Below are 22,680 nucleotides of genomic sequence, written 5' to 3' on the forward strand. Positions count from 1 at the left end.
ATCGAAAATCTCAGTTTCAAAATTAACGCTTTAGCCGCTGTACTTTTGGAAAAAGTCACCAATCCCCTTTGGAAATCATATGCTCGCTTCCTTCGTGTATACAGCCTGGCACTACGGGCCTCGGCGTTCAGTAAGGACAGTAAGGACATCAGACAAGTGGGTCAGGAGCCCAGACTCGTACTGGTGGCGCCGCCTGGTTTGCGGATGGACATTTTTCCTGCTATCGGGAAATGGCTTAACGATGCTGTCCCTTAATTGTCGTACCATTCATTTCAGGCAATTACTAGCCATGGTACAAAGACTTTTGTTTCTCTTGATCGTGATTCTTCACAACACTGGTGAGTCACTGCCGTGTATTGTTTTTTATTGTCCCCCGTATCTTTGTGTTTCCACACAATAGACATCGACCATAGAAAATGGGATTTTGGTAGGTTTTTGATTGTTTCTATATCATGTACCAACCCTTAGACGCAGCTGCCAAAGCGAGGCGCAGTTTATGTATAGAAGACAACACTGCATTGAACGAGAACAATCGTTATGATCGAAAGATTTTGATTGAACCAAGATGTTTTCGAACTGATTAATACTCGTATCAATTTCATCACATTTTAAGTATCACCACCTTTAGGTTCTTTGAGGCACAATTCTGCAGCTGGCATCTGTCCAAGAAACTTCAGAAAGACTGCGTTTGGATGTTTTTGTAAGTGATCTATGCTAGTTTTTATATTTAGATTCTCCAGTATAAAATTATAGCCAATATTTTGAAATAACGCCATGTTATTCGACAAACTAATAGAGGCTACATTTATATTACATCTCTCTGAGGTCTGTAACGCAACTGGAAATGTACTTAACCTCTCTATTGATATTAGAGAGGTTGCGCACGCTTACACAACCTCTGTATCATACTCCCTCCCCCAGGTAATGGACCGACGTGGAAGGTGGCGAAGGGCTACCACCTTCTCCACCACGACGACCGCACCATGCACGGCGTCTCCCATCCAAGGATCTGCCTGCTCTTCTGCATTCGTGAGCGGCGCTTCCTCTGTCTCTCTGTGGAGTATAACAAGGGGAAACGGATATGTCACCTCTCCAAGGACAATAGAAAAACACTTAGCAAGAAGACCTTTAAACCCAGCAAGTTTGGTGATATTTACTTCGAGATGTCTTGTTCTCATAAATTAGCAATGCGTAAGTTTCATTTTAACATTTTCTCAATCTTTGATCAGCCATTTTTCCTAGGTGCAGTGTAGATAGGTGGCCATCTTCTGTTCGTCTACCTCCTTATCGTCAGTCCTGTAGGCATATACATGTAAAACTATATGGCGCAAAAGATGGAGAAAATTAACCATTCGTTGTCTTAGTTTTTATAACATTGAATTGTTTCTGAGGCAATGGCCCTTTATTGACTTCGCTGCGGTCAGCTTATTTTTCCTCAAAAAAACAATATCCGTCTCAGACAAGCCCCTCACCGCAATAACCTTAAAATATTTCAAACATTTGTCTTTCAAAACATTGTAGTTGTATTGCGAACGGTAGACGAAGTCTTCAGGAAAAGGCTCCAGTTTTGTCTTTACTATAACTGCACATGCGCCAAGTATGATATCATCATCAGAATGAGACGTGTCCAAAAGTTCGTCTGCCTCGATCAATTTGTTGATGACGTCATAATTCAGTAGTGTTGCAAAATCTTCGAAGTATTCCCTTACAACGAAATCTTTTCCTCTGTTGACACCTTCAGCCCATTTTGGGTGCTCTTCAGGAAGATATTTGCGAGATATGACGCCCATGAACAAAGGCTCATTTGCTGAACGATCTGCAAGATAGTGCATCACATTCTCCGGAAACACAGTGACGTCATCTTGCGTAGAAATGACGTAGTCCACATTGCCACAGTATTTTTTTACCCACTTGAATCCGTCCATAATATGAGCTCCTTTGCTATAGTAATTGTACTTTCCCTTCACGATATCAACATATATTCGTTCCTCCTTAAGAAATTTCTGTTTCATTCGCGTGCCGTCTGCAAATCCAATGAGAAAAACAACCCGGATTGAAATTCCCGCGTAAATATAAGGATCTCCCCAGGTGCGTCTGATGAGCAGTCGTCTGGTCGTATCTTGCACAGCACTTTTCACAATAATTAGTAAATTAATTTTCATGTCGCCACGGCAAATTTCATTCACGCTCCTAGCTTTTAACTTAGGTTTAAGAATGGGTATATTATTTTGTACGGCAGCCATTTTGTTTGTCTTGGCGGCCATTTTGTTTGACTCGGCAGCCATTTTGTATGGGAAGAAGCCCATTTTTTGTTGTTGAATTGCTTCCACCATTTTGGAAAGTTCTTCATGTCGGGATTCGTGCTTCTTATGTTCCATTGCGAATTTCACGAGAAGCAAGAAGGTCAAGAGAAACCAGACCAGGACGAAGCCTATAGCACAACGGGCGTGCCGACTAGGCCTCGAGGATGTCATGATTTGAATGCGGCGCGTCATCTTCAGCGAAATTCGCCCAAATCGCAAAGTACTAAGCCTGGTTTCCACAGAATTTTAATCCACCAACAATGTTATTATAGAACATTTCAGTGCAATGCCGGAGTAGCTTGCTCCATGGTGCAATTGAGCACAGTCTTTGTCCACGTTTTATATGATATTCTCAGAGTCACACCCGTAACTTGCCGTAACGTTACCGGTTATACTGATCAGAGATTGCCTTGTTTAAATGCTTTTTAGAACACAATTTGGGCAGCTTTAAGAACGCAAAAGTGGTCTGGAATACGAACTGGCGGCTTTAGACCGGCTGGTTGATTTTCATGATGAGAGAACGATACACGAGTTGTGGCACAATCTTCTTTAGGGAACTGAATTCCCTAACATGAATCCCATGAAGACGGGTCGTCACACCTGGAAGGAATATCCAAATGGCAAGCTATCTCCTCTTTGAGTGTTATCGAGTTGGTCAACACTGCCATCCAAGTAGCCTATTCGTGTACGGGAACCTTCTACTCCAAAATGTGAATAACCTAGTTGTTGTCCAGCTGATACCTGATTGTGTAATTGATAGGGCATGTTGTCAGCGGATGGGCTGTGATGGTATCTGTGGCATGAAAATGAGCGCAAACCTGTTGCCTTCATATTAGGTCATGCCATTAAAGGTTGATATTGGAACGCATTAATAGTTTGCCATTTTTTTTCTCTCTCTGTGAAAATTACTCTAGGACCTGGTGTAGAAGTCTGAAATGTCCTCGGATAGAATGTCCGGGAACAAAGAGTTCTATGTTGCGCTTAATTTGTCTGCAACACCATAAAACTATATGTATTCTCTGTTGGTATTTATGTTATAATGGTTAATCAATAGTTGATATACATGTACAAGTCCGCAAATTGAATTGACGATCGCACACAGAAACGCCAGGTGGGACAAAATGCGCACAGCTGTGGCTGCCGCTTGCAGTGGACCCGCAGCTGACGAAATATCGATGTAGCAGAAACTTCACCGGGCCACTTCGCTGCTGGTTATTGTGATCAGGGAGATATATGATTGTTTAAATGTGACCACAAAAGTTTGAGTTTTTGTTTCGGACTTGTTTTATAGGTTGTCCGAAAGGCTACACATGGTTTGCAGGGTCTTGTCGTAAGTATAATATCGGGTGAAAAATTACAAACCCTTCATAGAAATCACTAAAAAGTCAATGCTAAAATGTGCACTTTACAGCCCAAAACACGTTTTATACACATGTAGGACAAGGAGTTACGCGTAGATCAAGCTGCGCTTACATGCCATGATGCAGAAGAGGCTGACGACGCAGGTTGATCGGCGTGCAAACCTGATTGGGTTATAACCCATGTCATCCGTGACTGATCCACGATTGGTCCATGAAGAATCGTTTCCTACGTTTGAAGGCGCGTGTATGACGTCTGTAGAGCATTTGGGTCAACGACAACGTACGTCCGTCGAAAACATAACGGATGCACTTTCTACACTGGGCTTTATTTTGTACGCTCTCCATTACAGACAAGGCCATTAGCAGATGCCATCGGTTCTATAGACTGGTAAACGGTAAATGCCAATGTAAGTATGACTTGGTTCACATATTTCCATTTGGGGGTATAGTTGGCTATATGGCTCTGAAACCTTTCCCAAAACCATCCAATCCGGCGAAAAAAAGGAGTCTCATTAAAACACAGATGTGGAGCTATACATCCGTGATGACAATTAATACAACGTCAACGTCTGCGTTTTGTTTCAGTTCGTGCTTGTCCAAAAGGCAAAGTTAGGAAATGGACGGGACGTTTTTTTACCTGTTTAGGACAGAAAAATAGCAAAGTGCACAGAAAAGGAAGACTTCTCCAAACCGGAAAACCAAAACACCGCAAGGTTGTAACACATCTCTACAGTAGAAAACATCACACGGAAAGAACGCGCCACAAGAAAGAGGCACATCACAAGAACGCAACACATAAAAAGAATGGAACACATGACAAGAAAGAAACACATAACGAGAAAGAAACACATGACAAGAAAGAGGCGCATCACAAGAACGCAACACATCAAAAGAAAGGAACACATGACAAGAAAGAGGCGCATCTCAAGAACGCAACACATCAAAAGAAAGGAACACATGACAAGAAAGAAACACATGACAAGAAAGAGGCGCATCACAAGAACGCAACACATCAAAAGAAAGGAACACATGACAAGAAAGAGGCGCATCTCAAGAACGCAACACATCAAAAGAAAGGAACACATGACAAGAAAGGAACACATGGCAAGAAAGAGGCGCATCACAAGAACGCAACACATCAAAAGAAAGGAACACATGACAAGAAAGAGGCGCATCTCAAGAACGCAACACATCAAAAGAAAGGAACACATGACAAGAAAGAAACACATGACAAGAAAGAGACACATCACAAGAACGCAACACATCAAAAGAAAGGAACACATGACAAGAAAGGAACACATGGCAAGAAAGAGGCGCATCACAAGAACGCAACACATCAAGGGAAGGAAACACATCAGAATAAAGGAACACAGTGTGATGTTGGATTCATTAAACAAAAAGGACGATGTGTTTGTAAGTCTCTTTTTCTTCCAGGCAGTTGTTCACCTTAACCTGTTACTTTTGTCAATAGAACAATCGCGCAAGTCGATCGTTGCAGCAAAAATCTCCCCTTTGCGGGGCGCTTTAGAACCGTATACACGTAGTACTGATGATCTCTTCCAAACAAAATGACTTTTATCTCAGTCTATTTTCCATAACCAAGCACTTTCATTGATTTTCAGTCTGGCATTGTCCAAATGGCTTTCGTAGAATACTCAAACGGTCCGGGAAGCTCCCGAGACCAGTGTGCAAAGGTTAGTCCATAGAGACGGATTCTAAAATACGTGATACTGTTATTTGAAGGCTCCTTGCCGAATTGCTATTCGCATTCCAGCGTTGAGATAAAAACTGTTCTCAACTTTTGTCTATGTCTTTTTTCAGCGTTTCGTCCGAATCATGGCTGTCCCGATGGTTTCGTCCGGTCCAAGTTTGGATTCTGTCTAAGTATGATAGTCACAAACTATAACATTGTATAAAAAAAGAAATGCTTTCTTGCTATGATATGTCAACAATGACATCAACTGAACCATTTTTGAATTCATTTTACCGTTTCTTCCGCTCATCAGCGAAGGAAATGAGGAGCTCTTTAAAATGGACGACTGATATAGTCTGGAGGCAGGTTTCGCAGTCCGTAGGAACGGCGAAAGACTCTGCTTAGACTAAACCCGACGTACGATTTATTAGTCAAAATAAGATAACGTAACCTCTTTTGATAATTATTTTGCTCATCATTTTCCTTTTTGCTTTAGGGAAGCCATGCAAAGTTGGATACATTTGGAGAAATGACAAATGCACATGTGAGTCAGCCATATATGTTATTCTTCGCAATTGAAATGATTTCAATCTTTATCAGACTATCAAATTTGATATGTAATTTGCGAACTGACCATATCCTCTCTTTTCTTATGACAGTTCGCGGCTGCCCGCTTGGTTTTGTCAAACGAAAGTCATCCCGGACATGCCGATGTAAGTATCCGTTCTAAAATAAAAGACAGTATGTAATTTGGGCGGTATATATGAGGAACCTATCTTGGTCATAACATCTTAACGCTTTTTCATACTTAGAGGAAATGGTCCTATCCCGTTCTATGATATCCATATCAAACATCATTATTTCCTGCGGACATGTAAGCCTAAGAGACACGACTAGCCCATCCAAATTGTTAGGCTCAGAGCGTAGTGCTATACCGTCCTATTTTCACATCTATTTCCAGTCAAGGGTTGTCCTTCTGGATACAGACTTGGCTTCATAAAAGGCATTAGGAGCTGCATAGTTATACGTAAGTTGATTTCGTTTTTTTTGCAAGGATTCTTAAAGTGATCTAATCCCGGCATTCTGGTTGTGACTCTGCCCTGATGAGATCAATTTGGGACGAAAGGAAGTTAATCACACAACACAACACAACACTCCTCTTTCGGCGTTTCTGAACTCTGCTGCATGTGGTCTATCTGATTGAATGATTCCGCAATTCCAGGTTGTATGCAGTTCTATCCGGCCAGCCACTCCATCGGTGGTATAAAACTCCGCGGCATCACCACTGCGGCCCATTGTAAGATGTACTGCATGGAGAGACCGAAGTGCAAGGCGGTGGACTGGAATGCCGGGCGGGCGCAATGCTGGCTGCATGATAGGCCCAGTATGCTGAAGAGAACACGTTTTGGGATTTCGCAGTTTAGGAAGATACGGCCTTGTACCTTTGAGAGAAAGAAAGGTGAAAATACCTAGGGCGGTCTCAGCTCTAGGTAGAATTTGAATTTTTGAAATCGGGACAAAAAAATAAACATTGAGAGGCTCACCTTTGCAAGTATAGAACCGTTTTAGTGACACAACATTTTCACATTCAGTCTAATTTGCGTTGAGCCCCGTCAGTTTCCGTGGCAATATCTAAGAATCTTTTAAAGATATTTCTTAATGTGAATCAAAATTTTCTTGTAAAGTGCATGCGTCTCACTTTATCCTTCAGTCAATAAGTGCCCTCCATTCACAAAATTGGTGAGAAAGGATGCCGTTGTGCATTGCATTGGAAATAGCAAACCTCCTGTTAAGTGTCAGCCAGGGTATCGAAAAACAGGAGGAAAATGTGTTTGTAAGCATATTTCCTTCAATTAATTACTGCCTCCCCTATAACGTCCATGCCAAATTATCGGCGGTGAATACCATTCCTAAAGTCTCCTCCTTTCACCGCCGATAACTCCCGCAAGGTAATCTGTCGGACGCACCATAAATGGATGGCCTATCAAATTGCTCGACACAAAGTAATTGAATGACGGCCTCAATTGATAGTGCCAACCTCCGGATAAGGTCACCCTTCTTCTATACAGCATGCACTGTGCATTTGGGTCAGGTCAGCATCCCAGGAATCGTTACTCATTGAACACCTGGTCTTCAATTATGATGGCTTTTTAGCACGTGTCTCGTGCGACAACCACGATTGAGTGTAATGCTAGTGTTGTCGCGACAGAGGACGCGTGGGAAAGGAAGGGAATGCAGGGAGACTACCGATAAAGTAACAGCCCTTCTGACAGCCGATCAGGGGAGAGTTATCGGCGAAGGATGGATATACGCACAACGGCGGTGGATCGGCATGTATAACGTCCGACGCTACTACATCGTTCGTATTACCGTCATTTATGGCTTGATACAAATGTTAAATGAGGTCATCCCGTAATTCTACTCATCACGAAAATGCAAGAAACCGACTGAGAACAGGTTGTGTAAAATTCTGATTCAAGTCAGGATCCTTCTTTAAAAAAAACATTTTTCTGATATTTTCAGTTGTCAGGTGCCCAAAAGGCTGGACGCAGAAGATAAAGGGCGGCACAATTTATTGTGCGCCTAAAGGTAAACGCCCTCTGTTATCAAAGTCACACAAACTTTAGGGAATTCATCAACGAGACTGGAAGAGATCGGTTCAAAATTGCTTGATGCCGTGAGAGATGAACCTTTTCCTCTCTCTCTGAACCTTCTCCCCTCTAAAATGTCGCAATCTGAATGTGAAACTTTAACCATCATCTTCCCAATGACCCCTTGATCCGAATGCACACGGTAACACATGTATGACTATTGACTTTGTGCGTCTTGGTGCAAGGGAGCGCGGTTTCCCAAGACGCACGATCGGAACGAAAAGACTCGGCACCTCGTACTGCCCGGAGTTCAGGATTTCGATTCTCTGGGGTGCTAGTAGCCTACTTATTTCTTTAATGTAACCTTCATATCTTCAGTTTGCATGAAGAAACTCCTCCGTACTCATACCCCTGGTGGCAGTCTCCTAAAACACATCCGGACGGACAAGGCGTGTGAAGCGTATTGCAAGTACCATTCCAAATGCGTCTCTGTGGATTGGAACAGCAAGGAGGGATCATGCACTTGGCATTACAAGGCAAAGAGCGTTCCATGTTCTGTCTTCATTTGGCAACACAAGAAAGTGGGCTGTAATAAAGGTACGTTTTGATGACCGACTTCCAACAGATAATTGCTCCGAATCTAGTGGTCGAGTTCAAGTGAGCACCTTCTGGTTGCTCCTTGAAACCCCTGATTGATTTCTGTGGAGACCGGGGTAACAATATGATATCCCAAAGCGCTTTGAGCGAGAACTATAGTGTCACGGAATTGCGCTATATAAAAGACTCATTATTATTATTATTTGATACTGAAGTAGAAAAGTGATAGAAAGCTGGAGTAGTTCTTGACCATGACAAGCCCCTTCTTTCATTTGGCAGCAGTGTCTGTTGCTTTCGAGGATTTTAATTCCGAATTTCAATGATATTTTGTCATCTAAACCCAATGCGCATGTTTCAAGAGGAAACAGATAAATGCACTACCAACAAAGAATACGATGTATGTTATTTGGGCTGTCTCAACGAGTCGTAATTTCATGACAGTATGACTGCATCTTCGTTCTTTCAGCTAAGGTGTTAGTCTGTCACGTTGGATTCAAGCGTGTAGGAAAGAAATGCATTTGTAAGTAATCTCGGAAGGCTTTAGGCGAAAGCTTTATCAAATGAAATGATATTTTGGTTGAAAAGCATTATCAAAGAAATGGGAAGACGACATTTTGGATTCATGTGATGTGGTCCTGCCCTGTGTACGTCTGACTATTTGTGATGTTTGCGGATTGTCTACGCAGGAACGAGAAGTCGTCTGGTCGCTGTCTGTATCGAATACTCTCCATTTCCACCCATTGGAAAGATGATCATTTAAGCATTGGAAGGAAAACGAATTCGAAGTCTTGTATGATTTGCGTGCTTTGTGAACCTTTCGCTCAAATTGTCTTTATCTTTTTAGTTGTTCGCTGTCCGAAGGGTTATGCGAAATTCTCAACAAGAAGTATTCCACCGAAATTCTTCTGCAAGAGAAGGAAAAGAGGTACGCATGGCAAAAAAGTTTTCTTCATATTTGTTTATTCTTATAATCATGCCATGGTTGTGTAATTCCAGGGCATTAGCTGCAGCAAGCAAGGGCCCCCAGTGACCAAAAGGCTAGCTTGTGTGACAGCAGCATAGATAACATTTGATGATACATAGCAACGAAAAGTTACAAGTATTCTCTGTGCCCGTGCACCGAGTACGCATTGTCAGATAAATGTACATATTTTTATATTTTATTTCGTTGATTATTATTTCATTACTAATTACATGTACAGTTTGTCCAAAGGTGAAGTGCAAGAGCGGATGCATTATCAAGATAGGAGCGAACGGCTGCGCGGAGTGTGATTGCAAGGATGGTAAGGAACTCATATAATGTTGTCAAATTCATCTGCAATGCGACATAAACGCCCAAAAATCATCAGAAGTGTCCGTTCACCATTACAGCACAATAGAAATCTTTACTTATAACTTTGATTCTGCAAGTGATGGAGCATAGATCGCCAAGATGATTCCGCCACTTCCTCCCGAACCAGGTTTGTCAATAGTTCCATATTTTCTTGGAAGACTACTTGGCAAGCCCGGCTTACCAAACAGCGACTTTTTCTTGTCCTGAATGGAGAGCCGAACTCATTAATATTAAAGTAAAGTCTCCAGCTCGCCAAACAGGGTAGATTTTTTACCTGTTTGGAAAGCCCGGCTGGCCGAACAGGGTGGCTTTTTAGTGCTGTTTGGCAAGCGACTCTCCAAACAGGACAAAAAAAGATGCCTGTTCGGCGAGCGGCTTACCAAATAGACCTGACCTATTTTCTTTCCAGAGTGCACATCAAAAGAGGACTGTCCTTGCCACAAGAAGTTGACAAAAACGGGTTGTCGGTGTTTCTGTAAGTGAACCTAGGCATACTAAGGATTATGCCTAACTGGTACTCACCCTGGAAAAACCATAACGAAAACAAAAAAGAAGCAATTCACCATCAAGTCGTTTTCAACCGTTTGCTTTAAACGAACGCAGATCCTAGATGACGGAATATTGCCACCTTCTCCAAACAGGTTTTGCTCTTTTTACTCCTTATCGCTGAACCAACTGCATCTTACTAGCATACGGCCAATGTTCTCATTCGCCAATATTTGAAAATTATGCTGTAGATTTTATTTTTCTGAGCCCTCATTGTAGTTCACCGTGATTATTTCCCCCTAGGTTGCCGATTGGGAACTAAACCAGTCTTGGTCACAAACAAAATAAAATGCGTCTGTAAGTATAGGGCCTTTGTTCCTATCTAAAAGCTTTCTACGATGTACTGTTCTCGTATCATTCGTATAATATCTTGGCTGCATTTACATCCACTTTTCAAACATAGTGACAGAAAAAATATAACGAACGAAAGTTATCATTGAACACACATGAATACTCATCAATACATGTAAGTCCTTCGCCATGGTTTCGGGTCCGACACAGTGTACACAGATCCCGGTGTAGAAGTATAATATGTCCCCTCGGTACAAGTGTCCGACCCTACGGATTATGGTATATGGTGCTATTGAGGCCATGGCCGTCCATAGCCCAGAGATTAAAGCACATAATATAGAATCCTTTGTTCCCCGGACATTCTATCCAAGGATATTTCAAACTGCTACGTGGATATCAAAGCCGTATTTTGTAGTGCTTCCTTTTCTCATCACATTTTTCAATCGGTCTTTCTTGTAGTCACCGCCTGTCCAAACGGCTTCAGAGAAGAGAAAGAGATTGGTATACCAATGTGTCGACCCTTGACCAACCAATGTCCAGCCTTCTATTCCATGTTGACCGACCACAAGTGTGTCTGTAAGTTTAGGCTACACAGGCAGAAGTGTCCTTGCATTGACCTATGATGGTGATAAACCATCAATGTTCCATCCATGGGCCGTCCATGAATAGATGATGGAGAATCACCATCGTCTATCCATCCATGGACCTCTGTTGATGGGACGTCCATGGGCAATCATAGATCCATCGACGGAGACTAGTGTAACAGGGGAATAGCGAAAGAGTGTTTTCTATGATGTACGTTATCACGGACACCAACGGGTGAAAGTTCTACGGTTTATGGACAAGTTGAAGCTTACGCCATGCCCTAGTCAGCCGAGGCTGATGAAGCTCGCGCCCTCGAAACACGGCTAACAATATACCCGTGACGCGGCCACGTCTGGTCTATAGCTGTACCCGGCGACCACATTGCTACCCCGTTCTGAATTTGACAGTTTCAGGATGCCCTGTTGGATACAAGGCGGCTGATATGAAGAACATGTACAAGTGTCAGTGTAAGTAATGTTGCTTAAAAATGGATCAATAATTGCGTTTAAACGAAAATGTGGTAAACATCGTTTTATCCGAAGTAATGCCCGGTTACGTAAATGTATGCACATTTACATACTGATGTTATATTTTAAAGTTGTTTCAATTCAAGAAAGTCCACCTGGTGTCAAAGAGCCACCCTGTCAAATTGTTATATTTCTGCTTATGGTATGTTACAGTTCATAAATGTCCGAAATGGTATCGAGAGAAAAACCACCAGTGCTTGTGTAAGTAGTTCATAAGACCAGCAGTGTCGTGTTGGATTAGAGCTCGCGAAAATATTCGCCGATTTGAAAAACCGCCAGAAAGTTGTGGTTTCCAAAATTTTCGCCGATCGCCAGCATGAAGAGACTCAAACTTTGTTTGTACAGTACATTGTACTTTCTTGTTCTTATTCATCATGATACCAGCAATGTTCTTATAGATCTATGAAAATGTGCAGGTAATGTGCTTTTATCTCAGTGATACATACGAAATTCTAAGGGCACGATAACTTCCTCCTTCTCCATACCCGGGCCCCTCTTTTTATCAAATTTCTATGATGAGCAAGACGCTATTTGAAATTTTCATTTTCTCAAAAAGTGTCATTTACCCCCACAGTTCAAGGTTGTGGAAAAGGTATGGTGGAAGCAAGCAGGGGTATGCTTCAATATTGTAGAAAGAAAGGTGTGGACAAGAAAAGTACTGGAATCTCAAAAGAAAAGTTACTGAAGAAACTGACAAACTTGTCGAAGAAGTCTGAACCAAAGACGAAGGAGAAAGAAATGAAGAAGGGCAAGATTACTAGAGGTGAAGAGAAGAAGAAAAAGAAGAAGATTTCAAAATTACAGACGAAAGCTGAACAGGAACCAAAGCACAAGAAAAAAGGTCAGCGGCAACTGAAGAATGGTGGCTGATAACGCGAAAGCTTGCCTTCGTGCCGTGAGAGTCTCCACCACTTCCGACTCTGAATCAGTTTTCCTAAAAATACTTTGTTGGTAGTCAGACAATTGGTCTGGAACATTTTGAATTTGACATTTGACATAAAGTTCACTGGTATGATGCAGTTAGGGGTTGACTAAATTACGTCCAACTATAACCCGGTGTGTGATCGAAGATGACCCTCTGTTTTACGTTCTGTCCACAGGCTGTCCGATAGGTTACACCAAGAAAAATTTAGACTGCGTTTGTAAGTATGAAGTTTTTGGCAAAAATCACTCGTCAACTAAAAACTTTGTCGAATTAAAAAAAAAAATTAAGTCAAATATTGTTAACCAACAAATATTATCCTCTTTTTTGATTATAGTTGTTGACTGTCCCATAGGATATGAAACCAAGGCAGGAAAATGCACTTGTAAGTATTTAATGAAGGTCAAAAGTGTTAAAAAGGTTGTAGTTGGGGTTCTTATAGTCAACGTCATACCCACAAGCCTTGGATCCACTCCGCCGACCCGGACTCCGTAACACCGTTATGAGGAGAGGTAACGGACCGAGTAACTCTGATGGTTCAGAATGCGGTATTTCCTGCAACCTATGGATTGAATTTTTGAGTGGAGACTATGGCATATTCATAGTTTTTAATGTCTGTTTGTCGCCCATTTTCTTGTTGTCTTCCAGTTGTCAAGTGTCCGATGGGGTTCGTTAGACGAGGAAGCTATTGCAAACGTTAGTATGACAATAGTTGACTTGTATATGACGTTAACGCTAACTTTAACATTGGCATCGAAAGATTTACCTCTGTATGTCAACTAACCACAAGTGTTAGATTCGCAGGGGCTTAGTCACAACCCATTTTCGTTTGCTTGCTCCAAACCAGCTCCCGGCTCGGCAATGACTAGGGTTGCTCCTAAAAACCGATGTTGCACGTTGGTGGATAACTTTACATGATATGTCAATCCGGTGTGGCCCCTGGCTTTGCCAACATTCTTCCCTTCGAGGGGCATCCCTAAATCAGCTGTGCTTGTTAAAGTTTCCATTGTTTTCATCAAGGGACCGCTACAATTTGTCCAATCGGATACAGGGCCAAGGGAGCGAACTGCCTGTGTAAGTGTTCCAGTTGCCATTTTATTTTTGGCCGGGTCTATTTGGCAAGCCGCTCGCCGAACAGGCATCTTTTTTTGTCCTGTTTGGAGAGCCGCTTGCCAAACAGCACTAAAAAGCCACCCTGTTCGGCCAGCCGGGCTTGCTAAACAGGTAAAAAATCTACCCTGTTTGGCGAGCTGGAGACTTTACTTTAATATTAATGAGTTCGGCTCTCCATTCAGGACAAGAAAAAGTCGCTGTTTGGTAAGCCGGGCTTGCCAAATAGTCATTTCCTTTATTTTTATGCATAGCACACATTAAAGTCACACCACTTCATTGCTTTCCTGACAACATGTTACGCAATATAAACCATCATCAAAAATACCACCTCGTTTTCGGGTCAAAATCTGAACCTCTCTGACAATCATTTCAGTTTACGAGTGTCCAACTGGGTTCAAAAAGACAGGAAACTACTGTAGCCGTAAGTACGAAATCTTCTTTTCATGATTTTAGTCTGCTATGGAAATAGTAGAAAGCAATGAAAATTTCTTTTTTGATTTTATAAATCTCTAAATCTTTCAATTACACCGTCTGATGCTTTTGCTCATTCCAGGGTCGTGCCACCTTCACTATAAACAGGTCGGGAGAGTTTGCCTCCGTAAGTATGAATTTACAACAAATGAGCGTTCAGATTTGATACCGAACTGGACGTCTCTCTCAAACAACGCACGAGTCACGTGGAGTTGATAGGTAGGCCGCAAAAAACCGAGTCGACAGTCGACAGTGCCATCAAGACGACTTACCGTATTCAGATATATGCTAGGTTTTCCTGCGTTTTAAAACCCAACTGTCTTTTTCAGCACACAGCCATTGCCCGCATGGTTTCAAACGCACAAACCAAGGTTGTAGCCTCCCATCGGAACCTGCTGTTGGTGAGTTGCGTCGGTCGAAATCTGAGGTTGCGGCCATGAAAGGTTTCCGAATCTTTGAAAACGTCCGTATCAATTTGGCTTTTGTAACATACCTAAGGAGTGAAGCTTTGAAGTTGACGGACTGCCTGACAAAAAACTTCACCACAACCTCACTAGTTACATCGTTTCTTTTCAGACAACCTGAAAGCTGACATCGTCATTGCAATCGAGTCGTCAGGAGACTTGGAGCAGGAGGACGTGGTCCTAGCCAAGAGTTTCGGCGAGCTGCTCATCAGCTCCCTGCCTGTCCCATCAAGCCACACGCGTTTCGCGGTGATCGTCTACGGGAAAGAGACAGAGATCTTGGGACGGCTTGACAGCTTCAAGAACGCAGAAGAAGCAATGCATAAAATTGGTAAGTGGAGAGAGTGAGGTTAGTCTCGATGATGTCTGAGGACGAGGAGGACCCAAAAAAAGCATGTAATGCAATAGCCAGTGCATGATTGATACAAGTTTATGATATGGCCCTACACTGTTCATGGGGTCCTGTTTCCCTCTGTTCAAAATAAACTCCTTTGGCTCAAACTCGTTCAAATATATTTTCCTAATCAGATTCCATCAAGAAGAAGTCCGGGGATGCTGATGCTTTCCCAATGTTGCGAAAAGCTGCAACGGTTCTCTTCGGCCCCGGAAACAGAAAGGACGCAGCGAAAACCCTGGTCATCATCGGCAGCGGGGAAACCACGCGCAAGACGAAGGTCGCCAAAGCTGCCGAGCTGCTGCGGAAAATGGGCATCAGGATTTTCTCCTTCGCGTTGGATGACCTCGCTGATGCCAAGTTTCAATGGAGTTTGACGTATCCGGGGTTCAGGTTCCAAGTTTCACGGAAGGACGCGCTGGATTTGGTCTCCATTGTTGTGCCGACTATTGCCAGGGGTAAATCTTCTTATTTGGCTGTGGTCTAAGGACACACTAATGAAATATTGTTAGTGTGAAAGCGATCAATTGAATACAAGATCGTTGTCAGTTTTTAACAGTTCGGTGAAAATAGGAATCCCCCAGGGCCAACACAACGTGCTGTCATTCTTTCTTTTTCATCTTAATCTCTCTGACTGAATATAATTTTGTTGCAGATGTCGTTTGCAAGACAGACGAAACCAGGGTTGGTGAAACGTGTTACGAACTCAGTATGGGTGAGTGGTCCTAGTCGAATATTTGAACGCTATGTATATTTCCGATGGTATCTGCATCCAAATACATTTAGTTTATATTTCTGACGTTAGTTTAGCTACCATAAGCGAAAGCGTTCTATTCTTCTATAATTGCAGTTAATATCTGCCCCGTTGGATACAGAAAAAAGGACGACACATGCGAATGTAAGTACATGTATATGAGCCATGTATCAGCTACTTTTGGTCTAAATTTACTGGACTAATTAGTCACCTGGCTTGTGATACCTAACCTCGTCCCTATATACATACATGTATGAGCCAGCCAACTTCAAATTCTTCAGAAGCTTCTACTAAACATGTATATGATGAAGGTGAATTTCAAAATGTATGACACCATCTGTTAATTTAAACGTTTTCTTAGTGTATACATTATGTAAACTATTATATTCAGTTACGACGAAGTGCCCTGGTGGTTATGAGATGGTCGGAAAGCAATGTCTTCCAACAGTAAAGAATATCAAGGGCATCTGCCCAGTGGGTTATGCCCATGATGGTCACAAGTGCAAACGAAGCAAAGTTAAAGACGGTTGCCTTCCAGGTTTTGTCAACGAGGACGGCGCGTGTGTTTGTAAGTTTATCGACAATCGAAGTTGTCGGTATTTCGTTTCCAATTTCTCGTTCTCGATTATGCATTGTCCGATTCTCGCAAGTACTTTTAGATACTTTGGACATTGAATATCAGATGAAGAATAGCATTTTTTCAACTATATTCTTACATTTAATATGCGAAGTCACCAATACCCAGAGTATCATTTTCTCGTCGATCGTAGACATTGTATATTTGATGTTTTGTTCCAGATAAGAAATGTCCGAAGTTTTACAAACGATATGGTGATCTCTGTCTCGGTGAGTATAATCAAAACAAAGTAAGATTAGTCTTCATCTAATTTAGGTACATTTTCTTTCCTACATCATTTCTGACATAGAAGTGATATTCATTAAATGGCGAATTTAAGTTCCGAAATGCAAAATCCTCAATGAATGATTTTCGGGAATAGCCACTGCTCGAGTTGAGCAAAATCTATTTCATTATTTGATTGCCTCTGAATTCATCTTGAATTCTTTCTCTGTCTATCGACTACCTAATTAATGCACTCGCTATTTTTTAACTTCACACATTTTAGGTAAAAGCGTAACAAGAAAAACTAAGGAGTTGGGAGAGAAGCAAACGCTGAAAGAAACTGGCAAAAAGAAGTCGAAAGTTATAATAAACACGAAATTCAAACTGAAAAATACCAAAACGAAAGCAGTGAAAATTGGGAAGAAGCTGAAAGGAAAAATGAAGCTGAAGGGTAATGGAGAGCAACAGAAGGCAAGGAAAGTAATGGTACCAATGGGGAAAGTAATGGGAAAGGTAAAGGAAAAGGAAAGATTTAAAGGAAAAGGAAAGTCAAGTGCAAAAAGTAAGGCAAAACGGAGAGGGAAATCAAATTTGAAAGGGGATGGACATTCAAGTTTAAAAACTAAACCCAAAGGAAGGAGGAAACCAAAATTAAAGGAAATCAAATCAAAAGAAAAAGAAAATGGCAAGAAAAACGAGGGAGAACACATGAAAGTAAAACCGATCAAACTGAAGCCCGAGCAGGTTGGGAAGACTCAACCTGTGAATGTTAAAGAGAAAGTCCCACACATATCCAAGGTTAAAAAGCTCGCCACGGCGCATAGGAAGCTCGGAGTGTCGTCCAAGGAGAAAAATCGCCCAAAAACTAAACTTCTTGATGCAAAACAGAAGATTACGAAAAAGATGGACCTCGCTAGTGTACGGAAGGCCGGATGATGGTATGAGACGTCATCTTGAATAAATTACGTCACTCCGTATATTTTCTATTTCACTGCAACGGCAGACGGGTTGTGCAATAGGGCCATTTTTTCATCTTCAGTGTCGGCTTATATCTTAACCGAAGACCCATTTAAAGAAATGGGTTTTTGCTTTAACCTTATAGTAACTACCCAATACTTTTTTATCCCCGATAATTTTAAAGACCTCGTGAAATTTAAGGCATAAAAAATCATCAGCAAATTCTGCTTTGGACAGGGAGGGACGTAAAAGGAAGAATGACATTCAAGATGTCGTTTATCAAGATGTCGTTTGTCAAATAAAGTGCTTCGTGCAATGTGTATGTTAGAGCCTTCGTTGGTTTCTGAGCAAAGAATACATATCCGGATTGTATCAGTGATTTTTTTATTTTTCCTTCGTATCGGTCAAATAAATTAGTTTCGAACGAATTCGTTTAAATTTCCTGTGTGCTTAGCCTCGGCGCCTCAATGGTACACTACGGAAGCAGTCAACTGGCTGGTCCTGTCGCATGAAAGACAATCAGGATGACGAAATGGACTGCATAGGAGTCTACTCAATGGCAGAATGGTACGTTATAGGGCCTCGGCTTTATCAGATCCTGACGAGAAGCAGTGGTCTGTCCATGTGCCAGATAACGTCTAGGAATTCGAAAAGATCTCGAAAAAGAGGAGATGACGTTCTCGATAACAAACCACCAAGCACACTCAGTGAATAACACGTGACGGAAGTCAATTTTTGAAAATACATATATTCAATTTATTAAGCAACAGTGTTACATGAGACAGAAGCAGTGCATCACAATATAAATATGGCACGAGTAGATGTAATGCCAAACACTGTGGATACTCGCCGCGCCCATTGGTCAGAGACGAGCGGGTTTAGTGTGTATAATCTCTTTTGGCTATATGAAGTTGACGGTTGAGTAAATTGAAGGGGACATGCTTGGAGAAGGGGGAGATATAAGTAACTGGGGAAACATGCGTGGTAGCCATTTAGTTTGTATCGAGTAAGGGAATTCAAGTTGATTAGGCTATCTATATAATGGTTTTATAAGAAGGCAGATTTATAAAATACTGTCACAAGCCAAACGTTCCAACTAAACTCGTTAACCAGTCAACTCCGTATCCACAGCATTAGCAGTTAAATACTACATACAAAAATCTAAACCTACGTCCACCCTATTACACCTATCACGATCATTACTGTCAATTCCGCCAGGAACCGTCACTTCACATTGCTTCATGCAGCTTCCCCAAAGCAAAACGAGGCTGGACATCTTTTACGGTATTTTTTCCTATGCCACAATGCTGGTATGGCTCCTGGCTGATATTCCAGTAAAAATGCTCCGCCGAGAAGCTCCGACTAATTGGCACTTCATCCTCTACAGAATGAGTCTATGGTCATGATAATGGATTGGATGATCAGCAAAATTTATTATTTTCATTGTTATGGTTATGAACAGTTATGAGATGAATGACTAGAGCAAACGATCATAAAATGGTCAGAGGACGAAAAATGAAGGACAAAGGACACTTTGACGTTGTTCTCCTCTCCTCTAGTAAACATCGGTGACTTGAATTGACCCAGGGAGATGTCCGTATCGAACTTCCATGCCTGACCGAGACTTTCTCGAATATATCCGAAGCTCTCAGAGCAGTAAAACCGTAGTTTAAGCAATACCCCATGCCGACCTACCGGGGGTGAGCAGCAGTTCAAAACGTCAATAACACGCAGGCAATGAATGGATGATAATGGATGATTTTTGGAATGTGCTCTTTCAATAAAATGTCAGAATCACCAATCGTTTCGGGATTCTCTCGAGATAAACACTCAGTACAAAGATGTTTTTAATTCGAATGAGATTGGCATGAAGGAATTAGGCCCTTTCGTGTGTTTGGAAGTTAGCTCCACGATTGCACGTGCACCGTTTTCTCGTCAAGTCACTTTCTAAAATCCATGTCCCTCTAAATCAGATTTTAATTGGCAAAATTTGGCATAGGCTGGTCGACATTGGAATGGCTTACTGCAGTATCCCACTAGTGCACCTGCAATGAGAGAAAGACAGCAATTTTGAGAAACAATACAGGACGAGACGAAGTGGAAGCTGTAAAACCGGTCAGGAACATCGCTACCTTCTTGACCCGGTACCGCAACTTTTCCGCAATGACATTCAATCAAAACGTGTCGTGTTCTGAATCCTGAACAGACAATGAATATTGCATCTCCTAAATGAGAATCCGTTGCTCCTAGCAACTGCCATTCTGACACCACGTGACCTGACACCCCGGGTCTGACACTCGTCTGATGGATGATGAGTCATCACTGGATCAATCGAAATCTGAATAAACACGTCGCGCTGTCCTCGTCTGGATATCTGGGGTGACTAAGCTACAGCAACCGTCACACCTGGCCATCAGTAATCAGACAGCGCGAGCGTGAAGACCGGACCGGTGTAACGTATTTGTCTTTCCCCATAATTTGAGTGTTTCCATACAATAGACAGAAGTTTGGCTGAGATAATGTTTTTATATAATCTTGTATGGAAAGATATGGAAAGGCTACTCACATTTTCCCGACTTGGTCACCCCGACAAATAGACCACCGTGCTCCTTATGTTGGCCTTTTATACATTTATTTACTCTGTCTTCGGATGTGAATAAAAATTTCCTGCCGGAGCAAGCGCGGACTCCATTCACTTGGAGGTGGCTGAAGTCATTCATGTCAATGGCGCTGATACAGTGTTTGAGTTCTTCTTCGTTCATCTGAAAAATGAAATGGTTAGCATGAGTACAGAACCTAAACCTGGGTCGATCGCATGAAGATTCCTCTCTTCTCCGTCACTAGATGTTCCCGACGATAGCTGGTGGTGTTCCCAAAGATAGATGGTGTTCGCAAAGATAGGAGATGTTTCCAAGGAGATGTTCCCAATGATTCGTGGGATAGAGGATTGCCTCCCCTGAAATAGGGGATGTTTACAAAGAGAGAGGATGTTCCCAAAGCTGATTTCGTAAAGACAGGGGATGTTCCCAAAGAGGGTGTTCCCAAGAACAGGATGATCACAAAGACTGTGGGTGTTCTCAAAATAATGGGGTGCTCCCAAAGATAGAGGATGTTCCCAAAGACAGTGCGTGGAATGGATATCAATTTTGTATACCCTATTTCCTATTCAGATCCTTATTTCCATAAATATCATACCGACCTACTTAAAGCGCTTCAGAATCCTGGCTAATAGTTCTCATTCCTGAAATCTATTGAGACTGACTGATTTAGTCATCCTGATGTTGATTATCGCAAATTGAAATGCGAGGGAGTGACTCATACTCTCACCTTATGAGGTGGATTCTATTACGAGGTTAATTGAAATGCGGAACGCTGCCTCTCTTCCGCGTTGTGGTGAAAGGAGTTTCCCTTTTAGCATGCGAAATTGATATACTTTCATGTTCATGAGTAGCGAGAGATTTATCTATACAGTGCTAATTGTTCAGATTTGTCATTTGGAGACCACCGATTGGACCCCCAGCTCTTGCCTATAGTCCCCCTACATAAACTGACACATTTTGTGACCATGAATAAAAGATAGAAGAAGCGAATCACCTCATCAATGTAATCTTTAAGTCAGGATGTGACATGCGAAGAAATAATTAAAGCTCCCAAAGAAGACGTCTCTCTCCACACTTTTACCGTAGCCTATGTTTGGTGACAGCGCGCGGTATATTTTTTCTCACGGGAGTCTTGAAACAAAAATATACTTCACACAAAAAGACCCCACCCCACACACAATGATTGTTTCAGGTTCTGACAACATTGGAGACTTACCGTAATCTGCTCCCCAGACGCGGACCACAATGTCAGTCCTCCATCCATACCGTAAATAGCACTCATGTCCATGCACCCGTTGTCAAGAAATTTATCGGACCATTCTTTCCAAGACATTTTGAAAGGATTTCTTTTGAGAGGAATTGAGAAAACGCTTCCTGTACGGACTCGAGTCGAAAAAGGATGAACAATGTCGTCTGGAGGAGGAGCAGTTTTGAGACGAGCAGACGATGACTCATCTCCAGTCTCCGACAAGGCGTTGGTGAACTGCGCTGGTGCAGCTTTATTTGAGATAAAGGATTTTTCATAGCTGCATGGAGAATGTCGGAAATAATTGTCAGACTCCAGTTTGAGTCATCTGCTGGTCCAGTCAGCTATGGTTGGTTCGGTTGCCAAGGAACTAGATCAATTCCGCCTGTGATTCTGATTTCCCCGAGTGCGCTTAGTCAACTTCGTATCCGGTTATTGACACATCGTTTTGATAACGGCATTGTCTATCTGAGAGCCTGTGTCTCGGATAATGCTAGCGTTATCTAAGAGCCAGGGTCTTGGATGCCATCGTTATCTGAAAGCCATCGTTATCTGAGAGTCTGAGTCTTGTGTCTCGGATATGATGCCAGCGTTGTTTAAGTCAAGGGCTTGCCGTTAGTCAGTCCAGTTGATTCTGAGCTTATATGATGGTATTTGACAGGTCTTATATTCCCTCTCAGTCTCAGGATAGGTAGATGTCGCTAAAAATAAAAAAAGTCGTGACGGCTTCTGGCCTGTTTCACTGTTTGTCGGAAAAAGCAACGATCAGCAACGATCTTGAAAAATCAGCAAACTAGATGTCCCAACAAGCGTTCCATCAGTTGGGTAGCTGGTTGCATATAAATTTCATAAGATTACAGCTAAAACCCTGAGATACAGGTTTTTGATACATCGTATACAAAATATCGTTTGAAATATCGCGGAGGATTAGTATATTTACAACCACTGATTACGTCAGGATGTCATAGTAGAAGCCTTGAATACTTTCTGTAATCAAAATAGTCGAGTTTTATAATTCAGCACTTTCATCAATAACTAAACGCATATTTATTCATGTTTTATACCAACCCAATTCATGACGTCACGTTGAG

The 22,680-nt window shown here is 42.0% G+C and overlaps 2 protein-coding genes across 2 annotated transcripts; one reads left to right on the plus strand and one right to left on the minus strand.

Moving 5' to 3' along the window:
• The first annotated feature begins 633 nt into the window (after window positions 1–633).
• Window positions 634–18,161, plus strand: LOC135494937 (uncharacterized). The gene is made up of 37 exons (XM_064783289.1): window positions 634–700; window positions 922–1,191; window positions 3,595–3,633; window positions 4,015–4,071; window positions 4,250–5,077; window positions 5,287–5,358; window positions 5,486–5,548; window positions 5,854–5,901; window positions 6,017–6,070; window positions 6,319–6,384; window positions 6,580–6,816; window positions 7,069–7,191; window positions 7,881–7,946; window positions 8,327–8,545; window positions 9,012–9,065; window positions 9,390–9,470; window positions 9,748–9,828; window positions 10,288–10,353; window positions 10,668–10,721; window positions 11,175–11,291; window positions 11,708–11,767; window positions 11,981–12,028; window positions 12,402–12,668; window positions 12,928–12,969; window positions 13,087–13,134; window positions 13,398–13,445; window positions 13,770–13,823; window positions 14,236–14,283; window positions 14,416–14,460; window positions 14,663–14,734; window positions 14,910–15,128; window positions 15,326–15,649; window positions 15,847–15,906; window positions 16,042–16,089; window positions 16,337–16,513; window positions 16,744–16,791; window positions 17,070–18,161. Exons 2-37 carry the CDS (start codon window positions 984–986, stop codon window positions 17,720–17,722), a joined length of 4,794 nt encoding a protein of 1,597 aa, XP_064639359.1. The 5' UTR covers window positions 634–700; window positions 922–983; the 3' UTR covers window positions 17,723–18,161.
• A 370-nt stretch (window positions 18,162–18,531) lies between these two features.
• On the minus strand, window positions 18,532–21,724 carry LOC135494874 (uncharacterized). The gene is made up of 3 exons (XM_064783183.1): window positions 21,560–21,724; window positions 20,310–20,505; window positions 18,532–19,788 (listed from the first exon to the last, which is right to left on the minus strand). The coding sequence occupies exons 1-3, from the start codon at window positions 21,674–21,676 to the stop codon at window positions 19,691–19,693; spliced, it is 411 nt and encodes a 136-aa protein (XP_064639253.1). The 5' UTR covers window positions 21,677–21,724; the 3' UTR covers window positions 18,532–19,690.
• Window positions 21,725–22,680: the final 956 nt, after the last annotated feature.

Source organism: Lineus longissimus, chromosome 10, assembly GCF_910592395.1.
Source record: "Lineus longissimus chromosome 10, tnLinLong1.2, whole genome shotgun sequence".
Lineage (NCBI taxonomy): Eukaryota > Metazoa > Nemertea > Pilidiophora > Heteronemertea > Lineidae > Lineus > Lineus longissimus.

Excerpts from the sequence above, each read along its gene's own strand:
- LOC135494937 (XM_064783289.1), top strand. The coding sequence starts at position 984 with ATGCACGGCGTCTCCCATCCAAGGATCTGCCTGCTCTTCTGCATTCGT. Across the intron at positions 1,192-3,594 it reads TTCTCATAAATTAGCAATGC|GTTGTCCGAAAGGCTACACA; the intron begins GTAAGTTTCATT and ends CTTGTTTTATAG. Across the intron at positions 9,829-10,287 it reads GGAGTGTGATTGCAAGGATG|AGTGCACATCAAAAGAGGAC; the intron begins GTAAGGAACTCA and ends TTTTCTTTCCAG.
- LOC135494874 (XM_064783183.1), bottom strand. The coding sequence starts at position 21,676 with ATGTCTTGGAAAGAATGGTCCGATAAATTTCTTGACAACGGGTGCATG. Across the intron at positions 20,506-21,559 it reads CGTCTGGGGAGCAGATTACG|ATGAACGAAGAAGAACTCAA; the intron begins GTAAGTCTCCAA and ends TTCATTTTTCAG. Across the intron at positions 19,789-20,309 it reads GGTGACCAAGTCGGGAAAAT|GTGCACTAGTGGGATACTGC; the intron begins GTGAGTAGCCTT and ends CTCTCATTGCAG.